Genomic DNA, 12,174 nt, shown 5'->3' with positions numbered 1-12,174 from the left:
GAGAAGGGAGGGGAAAGCGGCTTTCTCTGAAGCGAGGATGTGGGTAGTCCGACCCGCGAGGTCCCTGACGAGCTCTGTGCTCCCCGCGACATGCGCGCCCCAGGCGCAGCGCGGGGCTCAGGCAGCGCACCAGCGCCGTCCTTCCGGAGCCCCACGCTCGGCTCCCGGGGTCACTCCAGGTCAGGCGAGCTGGCCGTGGGGTCACCAGGGCGACCCAGATCTGACCCCTTGTTCCCGAAAAATCTGCATCCATCCGCAGCGGATGCTGTACAGCCATTAGAGGTAGAGATGTAGAAAACCACATTATACTTTTAAAAACTCTACAAGACTTAAAAATACTTTCTTGCTTTAATCATCCAAAATACACTAGAAAAAGACTTGCTTTTTTAAGTAAAATTGCTTTTAAATATGTGGCATTCCTAATAACCCTCAAGTAAAAAAACCAAGAGTCCCTTTCTCTGTGCAGTATGTTCGGGACAAATTTATAATACGCTTTTCTCCAAGGCAGCTTCAGGGAGTTCTCGCCTCAACTCATCTCCGCCTGACCGCGGCTTCAGGCTCCTCGCTTTCCTTTCCTTTCGCGCTTGCGCGGGTCTCCCCGCTGAGAGCTCCCGGCCCCGCCCAGCACCTCCTTCCCACGCCACGCCTCTCCACCCCAGCACCGCCCCGCTGCTCCTAGCCCAGCAACTCCCCTCCTAGCCCCGCCCCGCCCTTCCCAGCACCGCCGCTCCCCTATCAGCCCCGCCCACCGTTCCTTCACGGCCGCCCCTCTGCGCGCCGGCTTCCGCGCGTGACGTCACACAGCGGCGCCGGTGACGCTCCGGCCGCTCCCCCTGGATCTGCGCGTCCTGGGCCGCTGAGGTGCAGTGCTCAGCGCGGACTCCCAAGCAGGTTGTGCGAGGAGCCCAGCATGTGGAAGTGGCGTGCGGGGCAAGAGGGCGTGGCAGGCAGCTAGCTTCCCGGTCCTAGTTGCGTCCCCGGCCCCGAGGCCACTGGCGGCCACCCCTGCCCCAGGAGAGGTGGTAACGCGGCATTCCCCTCTGCGCCGCCGTTTCCCGGGCGGCGTGGCTCTGCCTCCGGGCGTGGCCCGAGGCGGGACGAGCCTGGCGTCTGGTGTGGGGTGCCACGGCCCCTCAGACTGGGCCGTGAGCTGCTGCTGGGGGAACAGCTTGGTTTCTCTCTCAGGACGTCGTTTTGGCGCCCTGCCTCGTGATCCCCGTGGGAGACCCGCCCGGGCTGAGGCTCGTCCGTCCGCACCGTTACTCCGCCTAACGGCCCGCGTCGTGGAGGTGAGCCGCGCCTGGGGGACGCAGACATGCCAAACAGTACAGTCATTGCAGTGAGAAGACCTAGCTTCTGTAGGGACTACGCGGGTGCTCACTTTAAGTGCACGGAAATTATGTCTTCATATCATTAAAATGTTACTTTTCTAGGAAGCAGTAAGTATTACAAAGCAATCCTTGGACGTGATTTTAAAAGCGGTAGTGGTAATGGAATTAAAATAATAATATAAATCTTGGTATGGATGATCATTTACATTGCTTATATGTTGTCTCATATATATATTTTTAATTAAGAAATGAGTAGCAATGAACTAGCCTGTAGTCTTGTATTTCAGTTTCCATAATTTGAAACAATTTCCATATGAAAAGAAGTGAAAGTTCTACTACTTTCAGAGTTCGTCATAACTCTTTTTTATACAGCTCTAATTTTAATTCTCTAAGGTCTACCCCCAAGAAGCAGAACATTTTTTGTTGCCATGTCAGGTTACACCAGAAATATTTATGAAGGATTAAAAGTACCCTTTTCTTATGATACAGCAGTATTGTAGAGATGATGGAGGGGAGCCAAATGTGGAAAGAAGCAGTCCTTTGTTTCTAGTTTAGGTTTTTCTGCAATTAGAGGATACACAGATCTGTATCATTTAAGACTGACCATTGTTCTAAGTGAAAAGTAAGGAGCCTATTTTGTGGGAAAACAGGTTTTTGCAAAGAGGCACCAGTAGGAATTTAGTAAGAGTCATGACTTGGCTACAGGAGTTCTTTGGAGGTCATTTTAATAATACATAGACATGGTATTCCAAGTAAATTTTACTCTGTTTAATCTTCAGTCATGGGTAGGACACCATTTCATGAATATAAATTCTTCCTTTACATGTTGGTAGTTTCCGCTAGGGAAGCTGTTAATTGTTGTTTGAATGTGATTACACGGAACAAACACATTTTGAAAAAAGCCTGACAGTAATCCCATTCTTACTTTTTGCCCCTTTGCGTAGTGAGAAATAAGGCTGGGGCTTTCATCACTGATGATAAATTGATCCTCTCCCACAGTTCGAAATGGTATTTATTATTTTGGGAGGACCATATGTATGGATAGCTGCAGACAGTGACATAAACACTTACTGAAATTTGCTGACATTTCTTTATTAATGTTTCCCACCAGGACAACTTTTTCATCAAATAGCTGAAACAGCTGAAGAGGCTTAATGTTCTAGATCAGTGATAATTTTTCATTCATATATCCTGACATTTTTGACATTTGGTGCACAAAATTTTACTGTGTCAAACATTTATTTGTGGCTCAAAGAAATTCTTAGTAAAATGTGAGGAAAAATGTCTACTTTGACTAGAGTCTAGGATATTTTTCCTGCAAAATATTTGACATACTCGAAAAGAAGAGTTAACGCTGTATAGAGACACTTTGTCAGGGTTAAAAGTTTGGAAATGGGAAACTGTTCAAGGACTTTAACTGGAGAAATTGATTTAGCTAGCATTCTTCCTACCTCTGTTAGTATTTATTATTGTTTATAAATTTTAATTATATCTATTTTTTTGAATAAATACATTATGTAGTTTAAAATTAAGAAGTTACAAAAGAATGGAAAACCTTCCTCAACTACTTAGTTCCCTTCTCTGAAGTCAGTTGATATTACTAGTTTATTGTGTATCCCTTCAGAGATACTGCTTAGATACACAAGCAGTTACATGTGTGTATGTATATGTGTACACACACACACACACACATAAATGTAAACATAAGTATAAAAATACATTTATGTATTTCTTTTTAATACCCAAATGGTAGTGTGCCATCTGTTACTTAGACATTAATCTATATCAATATGAATGTTGCTTCTTTTCAATTGATTTGTATATGGATATTTAAATTTTGCCATTTCAAACAGCATTGCAGAGGATAAACTTTGTACCTGTATCATTTTCATACATTTGGAAATATTTATAGAGTAAATTCCTAGAAATGGAATCACTGGAAGAAAGTGTCAGAACAGTTCATCTTTTCGTAGACACTACTGAATTATTTTATCTTAGTATTTGTATCAGTTTGTATTCTCACCATATTCCATTCCCATATATTTCCCTCCAACATGATACATTAACAAACTTTCTGAATTTGCCATTGTGATGGTTGAAAAATGTTCTCTCTTACAGTTTTTATTGTGGTCAAATATACATAACATAAAACTGATCTCTTGTACTTTTAAATTGTATTTCTCTTTATGGGAGATGGGATACTTTTGCACATTTTAACATCAATTATATTCCTTCTCTAACTTTTAAATTCATATCCTTTGCCCATTTTTCTGTTGAAATTTCTTTTTATCCTATGAATATATGGGAGCTTTTTATTTATTTGAAAAATAAGGTCTTGATAATATGAGCTATATTTATATGTACATAAATATCTATACATATTTTTTCTTTTTCTCACTTGAATTTTGACTTATGCTAGTTTTTGCTGTGCAGAATTGTCATGTGTTCATATTAGTCCCTTGAGGCCTTTTGGGTTTGTGTCACATGAAGCTATCTCACTCTGTAAAAATCACCCTCTTGTGTTTTATTACTATTATGTTTTTATTTTTTGTATTTTATCAACTGGAATTTGTGTGTGTGTCAAGTGAAGAAAATGGATTTAGCTTTTTTTCCCATATTACTATCTACTGGTCCAAATACTATGCATTTATTTCAAAATCCATCTTTTCTGTAACGATTTGATACATTGCTGTGGTCATCTACCAAGTTGTAAAAAATTTTTGGATGTATTTCTGGATGTGTGATTTGCCTATTTGACAGTTACAGCTTTTTATTGCGTCTTGATGTCAAGTAGAACAAATCTTTTTTCATTATTCTTTTTTTTTTTTTCAGTATCTTTCTGGCTATTCTTGCTTTTTTTTCATATTAACTTTCAAATTAGCTTGTCTGATTCACACCCTCACCGTCAACGTTTGTGTTTTTATAAGAGCAGCATTAAATTTAGAGGTTAAGAATTAAAAACTTTCTGATATTAAATCTTCCTATTTTTCTTTCTTCTTTTTTTGGTGTGTGTTTTGTTTTTTATTTGAATATGTTCTACTGGCCCATTTCCGTTACTAAGCCTGTCTTCTCCTGTATTCCATCTGCTGTAAAAACCCATGCAATGAGTTCTTAATTTCAGGTATTTTATATTTTAGTTCTAGAATGTTCATTTAATTTTAAAAAATACTCATTCTTTATTGAAAGTCTCCATCTTTAAAAAAATCATTTTTGTTTATCTTTTCCTCTTATTTTCTTGAATATATTAATCCTATTTATTTAAAGTGCCTGACTGATAACTCCATATTTGACTCATCTGTTAATCTATTGGTTTTTTTTTTTCTTTGGTTTTGGGCAGTGGATTCTCCTCTCTTTACCCATCTGTCAGCCCCACAGTGCCCACTAGTGTAGTAGGCCATGGAGTGCAGTGCAAGGATTCTTGGAGATGCCATCTTGTTAGTGTGGTCCCTTCAAAGAAATTGGCAACTGCATTTTGAGGCATGGCCTAATTGATTAATTTTGTTCTTTCTTGGCAAAAGTCACAGAGTAATGATGGTTGTGAAATAACCTCATTATGTGGTTATTTAATGTAATTTGATTTATATGAAATTTAGTTTTCTAAGATGAGTTTATCTTGGTATTTTTTCTAAATAAGATAGTAATGTAATAAACCTCCACATCTTGGAGAAGCATTAAACTCTGGCTGGTGCCCAGAAAGCTATTAACGTCACGTGCCAGCCGACCAGACTCAGGCTCCAGAGTGTTGGGAGCAACGCGTCTTCCTCAGCTCACAGGGGCTGCTTTAGTGCTACTGTAATAGCTTGTTTCTTATTTCTCTTAAAGTTGCTAAAAACCTTGTCTTTCTTAAAGAGATTTTGAAGTGGAAAATGATTACATTTTCTAAGGTAGATAAGGCTCTTAACCCACAAAATTTCATAAGGCCTAATTATCCCATTGATCTTTACCCCAGGCTGGGTTCTGACCTTTATCCTTACAGGCTCAGAATATAAATTTTTGTCACTTAAGGATATTGGATCATTTTTTTAGAGGCAAAATAAAATTAGATTTAGTATTGATGTATGAAATGAGAACACGGATTTGTTAATTTACAATGAGAAATAAGGTAAACTAACAGAAATTTTAATACAGTCTTCATGACAAGCTGGGTTTCTCCTAGAAGGGAACCATACGTAGAAAGCCTGCTTGTCATGAATGGCAACAGAGAAGAGTGAGTTAGGCGAATTAAATATTTACTAATTTTAGCTTTATGTAGTGAATTCTTTTATCTCCGCAATAAGGGTGATCTTGCCAGTAGGCGAAGCCAGTGGTGCCTTTGGTGACTCTCTCTCCACTTTTCCTTCCTTGTCTCTGCTCCCTTTCACTTTTTAACCTTTCGCTTGCTAGCATATTGTGCTCTGGCATCTGTCCCTACTATCCTCCTGAAATTACTATTGCTAAAGTTACAGTTACTACTGACCTTTATTAAACATCTTGGTACGGTAAGGGTCTAATTATGGTACTAAACCAAAATTAAAATGTTAATAAGTTTGTTTGTTCATATCAAAGTAAACTCTTATATTTAAATAAAATGGAAAGGTAAATAGCATATAAGGAAAAAACATTTTATGACAGAGAAGAGCTAACATTTTCATTAAATAAGAAGCTTTTGTAAATTATTAAAAAGAAGACTATTCCAGTAGAAAATGGACAGAGGACGTGAACAACGAATAGTTCAAAAGACAAGAAATGCAAATGTTCTTATGATTAGCACACATCATGCAGGGATGTTGTGACCTGCTGAGGTGTACTGGAAATTTACAAAAAACACACACAACTAAGACAGACAGACAATGGCTGCAGCCCTGATGTGGCACAGCTCCTTTATTTTTATACTGCCTTTCTCAGTCCTCAGCCACGTGCTATACTTACCTTTCTCTACTCTGGGGGAACAGGCCAGAGCATTCTGTTGATTTCTTAGAATCTGCCCAGTAAGCACGGGCCGTGTTTTCACATGTCCCCAAGGCCGTCCTGTTTGCAGGGTAAGGCATCTTGGCTCATTTGTGAGAACAAGATACGCGCTTGTGGGCAGGTAACTTCCAAGGACTGCATCAGTTGTTTCCAAGCTGGTGCCACGGGTGCTTCCCCATTCTGCGTGCAGACACAGGGGAAGACAAAGGCCGTCCCCTTCAAGGGAGGTCATGGTGAAGGCAGTACAGCACAGAGAAGACAAGTAGTGACTCTAGCATCTTACTGCGCTAATGGACAGTAACTGCAATGGGGTGTGGGGGGGACTTGATAGTATGGGTGAATATTGTAACCACAATGTTGCTCTTGTGAAACCTTCATAAGATTGTATATCAATGATACCTTAATAAAAAAATAAATAAAGTAAAGGCAAGAAAAGAAATACAAATGTTCAATAAATGTGGGAGATTTTTTCAAATTCACTGGTAAGGGAAAGAAATTCGTGTAAAAATGAGACTTGTTTTCCCATCAAATGTAATGAGTAACAGTGCCAACAGTGATACAGTGCTCACTGTTCTCAATACATCACTGAACTAGTGACCCTCTCAGCACACCTGTGAGTCTGTACGATTCTCACACGTTTTACAGGTAAACAATCCAAGCACATAAAGATGAGTGACCTGTTGAAGGTCCTGGAACAAATACATGAGAAAGCCAAGAGTCAAGCCCAGGCTCTCTGACTCTGAGGTTTCACCTGCTTTAACAACTACCTTTACTGCTTCTCAAAGATTTTAATAAATAATAACTGGTGTCAAAAGGAGCAGGCACATTTAGTCACTGCTCCTGAGAATACAGGTTTCTGTAAGACAGTTAAGCAGTATGTTTGAAAGCTTTAGCATGTGCATATTCTTTGAACTTGGAATTTATCCTAAGGAAAGCCTTGTAATAAGTACATAAAAATGTATGTACAGAAATTTTATCTGAAGTTCCTTCATAATAGCAAACACTGTAAATAATTTTAATAACTAATAAGAGATTAGTTACATAACAGGGAAATAGTCTTATTAAGCTAGCATTCTTATTGGAGATAATAAAGTAATGCTGGTAATTAATTCATGTGGGAGGAGTCTGCTGCTCTCTATATACATTAAGTATATACAGTATTTGACTTTCCAGAGCAATGTTATAAAATAGAAATGTGACTGTTTTTCTCTTTTTAGCTATAACGAGGTTGTGTGAGTAAAATTGAGACAATAGCTTATCTAATATACTAGGTTGCATAAGTAAAATGGACATAAAAGCTTATCTAAGTTTCAGTGAAGATTTTAAGTATCCTTTTTTTCAAGTTAAATCACTAAGGAATTAGAATTTGAATTAAACATTAAAATTGTTATAGAAGGCATATTTTTATTTGTCGACTGCTTTTTTTTTTTTATGTCTAGCATATCTGTTAAGATGTCTTAGAAAAAGAACCATGGAGAAGTATGTTAGACTACAGAAGATTGGAGAAGGTTCATTTGGAAAAGCCATTCTTGTTAAATCTACAGAAGATGGCAGACAATATGTTATCAAGGAAATTAACATCTCAAGAGTGAGTATATTTTTCATTTGGTTATTTAAATACTGGTCTGGTTACAAAAGGGCTCATTGTTAGAGAATTAAAAAAACGTGGCAGTGCATGACTTCAAGTGACAGACTGCTGTATTCCCAGAAGGAGCCAGTCTATCCTTTCAGACCTTTTCCTGTGACGTGTGCTTCTGTTTGTGTGTTTAAAGAAATACACCTACTGCTCTGTAGCTTAATCTCGTTTGAAGATCTTAAATGCTTTTACTTGGATTCAACTCATTAACTACTGTCTATGTTTTGTTATTTGGATTTGCTCTATTGGTACCATTACTTTTTAGTTACTCCTATGGCTGGACTTGGAGGTTGTTTACTGAGGGTTTAATGTAATACTTTCTTCCCCACACCCATTTAAGATGTCCAGTAAAGAAAGGGAAGAGTCAAGGAGAGAAGTTGCAGTGTTGGCAAACATGAAGCACCCAAACATCGTCCAGTACAGAGAATCGTTTGAAGGTCAGATACGTTTTGCAAGGGGGTCACAGAACTTGTGAGCTGTATGATGACTTGGATACTTTTCTTGTGGGGAAACTTCTTGGGAATGTGTTCTCAGCAAGTACGATTGACCTTTGAACAACATAGGTGGGAAGTGCAGAGGTCCACTTCTCAGTGGATTTTTTCCAGTAAATATACTGGAAATTTTTGGAGATCTGTGACAATTTGAAAACACATTTCTTTTCCTAGCTTGCTTTATTGTAAGAATAGAGTACATAATACATAAAACATGCAAAATAGGTATTAATTAACTTTATATTATTAATAAGGCTTCTTGTCAACAGTAGGCTATTAATAATTAATTTTTTCAGGAGTCAGAGGTTAGACCTGGATTTTTAACTGTGTGTGGAGTCTGTACCCTAACCCTGCATTGTTCAAGGATCAACTGTACATCATTTTTGCTTCAATACATAATGCGTAGAAGTGTCACTTGACTCCAGGAGAATACTAACACCACACTGTGCCTGTAGAGTTTAATACTGGCTCACTGTTGCTGTGATCACTTAAAAAAAAGCAGTGTGCTACATGCAAGAATTTGGACAAAGCAAGGACAGTAATTCCATCATTTTAAACTAAATTTTTTTGAAGTACTTTCCCTACTGCCATGGAGAAAATGTTCTGATCTGTAGAAAGTATTCCACTCTAGCTTATCCTGTATACCTCATTGTTAAAATACTGAAATATATTGAGAGTTTTTTTAAGGTCTTAAAATGTCATAGTTATATTGCTGTTTTGGAAATATATACCATTATATTTGGTACCACAGGAACTAAGGTAAAGGTAAAGCAGAGCTTCTGTAAAAGAGTTCCGAATGGTTTATTGCCTATTGAGGTCATCCTATTTTTATAAATCCCTATAAATTACAAAACAGAAAGATAATCTATATTGAAAGTACAAGATAGTTTAATGACTATTTTAGGGTCATATCACAACTAGTTTCAGAGTCTGAGTTAGAGCTAAACTATCTTTGTTCCCAGATAAACTTGTTATCTAATAAAGTAGAACATACTTTAAAAAAAATATGGGTCAGATAACACATTATGTCCTAAGATGCTCAGTTTTATCTTACAGTGGCAGTGAAGTGAGGGTGTATGCCTCCTACGAGGAGAATAGTGTAAAATATCAGCCCCTTTCCGTGACCTTGGGTTTCCTTTATCTTTCCCCTAGCATCTGTCTTTCAGTTTCTTTTTTATTTCATCTCCAACATTTTAATATTTCAAGTTAAAAGGTGTGAATGTATATCAACAAATATTCCGGCAGATGTTATGTTGAATGTCTCACACAGAGGCATCTGAATGATTCAGAAGGGATAGATAGCACATTCTCTAATAAGGTTGTTTATTACTGCTATTTAATTCTAAAGGAATAGATGCTCTTGGTAAACATACTCAAAAAGTGTGGACTGCCTGAGCCCTAAATTCTCTGTTCCTCCCACTCCGTCTTCATCCCATTCCCTAGGGGTAAACACTGTTAATAATTCAGTGTCTATTCTTGACTGTATTTTCTTTGCCTCTGTGGAACAAACATGTACATATGACTTTTAACATTAAAATACAAGTGGGATCATAGTATGTGTTTCTGCATCTCATTCTTTTCACTTTATATTCCATGGATCTCTTTCTATTTCATTCTGTATTGATGCACCTCGTTCTTCACAACTGCAATGGGTACCACCTGTTCATCCAGGTTTCTTACTACAGACACTTAGGTTTCGCGTTTTTCACATCGCAGATGGTATTGCACTGAACATCCTTGTACAGGTGTGTGTGTCCCCATTTGGGTGTGTGTGCCCATTAGGGGTGTGTGCACCTGCTCGCAGGTGTGTGCTCCCATCCAGGGGTGTGTGTGCCCTAGCAGTACCTCTGTGGGAGTGGGATTCTTAGGCTAAATGGGCTGGGAGCTCCTGTGACTCACAAGCTCTCAACTCCAACTTAGAAGGCCACCCTAAAATGTATAAGGTGTAACTTTATCTGTTGATTCTATATGTTTGGTCACAGTCCCTATTTCTGCCTTCCTTGAATGTTGTTTTAATCCATGCAGCCCTTTGGACCTCTTGAGTTTCAAAAGAGCTTCTGACAGCTCTGAAATACAAATAATTATTCTCTAAAGTGATTAAAATAACATAATGCAAATTAAATCTGTCAGTTTTAAAAAATAAGCAAGTTGGTTACAAATGGCAGTTATGACATCATTTTGAATGTCTGCCATGAAAGATGAGGAAATTAATGTACTGCAGTTCCTTCCCACTAACTGATTCTTTGTTCACCTTGACATGGTAAAAATAACAATTTATCTTTTGTTCTGAAACTATAATTCTTAGAGTTGTTTCACCTTGGTTCTATATTTGGACTGATTCAATTCTTACTGTTAGTTCTCTTATGCCTTAACAGCCCCTTTCCTTAGTTATTTGAATTCATATCTTGCTTGGCTGGATTTCTTCAATTTTTTTTCATGAAGATCTTATGGATGCTATATTCCCTCAGTGCAATTAATTCTTAAATTTCTGAGAATATCTACTTGGTGCTTTTATATGTGAATAAGTATCTTTGATAACCCTTTACCTCTTAAAAGCACATTGTATCTCCAGCATTGAATGTTTCTGTAGAAAGGTTTGAATCCAGCACAATGCCCTTCCTCTTCATGGAAATAATTTGCTTTATTTTTTCTTTATGTCCAAAGGACTCTTTCATTAGGACTGAAATTCACCAGAATTTGACTTATTATTAATAATCTTGGATATGTTTCTCTTGGAATATTTTGTATCCTTTATGCTTGCAGAGTCTGGTTTTTCTTTGTTGCAAGAATGTTTTCATTTGACTATTTTTTAAAAATCCATATATACTTATAAGGAAAAATGTTCCAAAATTTGTTTGCCAGAAAGTTGTCTTAGCTTTAAACCAGTTCTTTCTTACAAAGTCTCTCATAACACAAGATGTGCTTTCAAAAAATTTTAGTACATTAAATAACAAAATGCTTTAGGGGAAGACTTCACTGAGTTAGTTGTGAGCGCTTGCTTATAAAGGTTGTCAGGCAGAATCAGTTTTAGAAAGAGGCATCAAAGAAATTTGATATGGATGTTATAATTGCAGGTATTAGATACCATTTTAAGTAAGTCTTCTAAAGTCACTTAAAAGGCAGCTATGCATTATGATTAGCATGTATAATGTGGGGAGGGCCGCACAACCCAGAGAAGACAGGTAGTGATTCTATAGCATCTTACTATGCTGAGGGACAGTGACTATAATGGGGTTTGTGGGGGGGACTTGGTGAAGGGGGGAGCCTAGTAAACATGATGTTCTCCATGTAATTGTAGATTAATGATACCAAAATAAAATTTTTTAAAAAAAGGCAGCTCTGCTAGGAAAATCATGCATGTATGTCCTCTAGAATGACTTTTTTGAAGTTCCAATATTATGCATATGGGAATTGGGGATAGAAAAAATTCCAATCACAACATACACGATTTTTAAAGGGCTTTCAATTAATTTAAAAGGAAATAAGGATCATGTGTATTGGAAAAGCTGATAAATGAACCAATAAAAGACATTGATACTGAAGGTAGAGGTGAGAATTTTGGATAAAGTTGTTTTATAATACATGAGAGTAGGGAGAAAACAGTATTTCTAGGTATATAAATATATCATTAGATAAATAAATATTATAATTAGGCATTTCACTGTTTCATCTGCGTCCGTAACATTCATGAATTTAAAAAGTTTTGCTCTTGTCACTGAGAAAGGATTGTCTGTATTAGGGTGTGTCTGGGTATTTGTGTACATGATTT

At 37.8% G+C, this 12,174-nt stretch overlaps 1 protein-coding gene across 8 annotated transcripts in view; it reads left to right on the top strand.

The window, feature by feature from the left end:
• The first annotated feature begins 810 nt into the window (after positions 1-810).
• The window catches only part of NEK1 (NIMA related kinase 1), a 174,613-nt gene continuing 163,249 nt past the window's right edge, over positions 811-12,174 (top strand). For 7 of the 8 annotated variants that reach the window (XM_057501795.1, XM_057501737.1, XM_036890940.2 and 4 more), the window contains exons 1-3: positions 815-1,289; positions 7,718-7,866; positions 8,255-8,351. In XM_057501795.1, the coding sequence (XP_057357778.1) occupies positions 7,750-7,866; positions 8,255-8,351 (214 nt within the window). In that variant the 5' untranslated portion in view covers positions 815-1,289; positions 7,718-7,749. Of the gene's footprint in view, positions 1,290-7,717; positions 7,867-8,254; positions 8,352-12,174 lie in introns of all 8 variants that reach the window. The other variant, XM_057501650.1, reaches the window with a different exon arrangement.

Source organism: Manis pentadactyla, chromosome 1 (genome assembly GCF_030020395.1).
Source record: "Manis pentadactyla isolate mManPen7 chromosome 1, mManPen7.hap1, whole genome shotgun sequence".
Taxonomy (NCBI): Eukaryota; Metazoa; Chordata; class Mammalia; order Pholidota; family Manidae; genus Manis; species Manis pentadactyla.
This window is presented reverse-complemented; position numbering and strand designations above follow the sequence as displayed.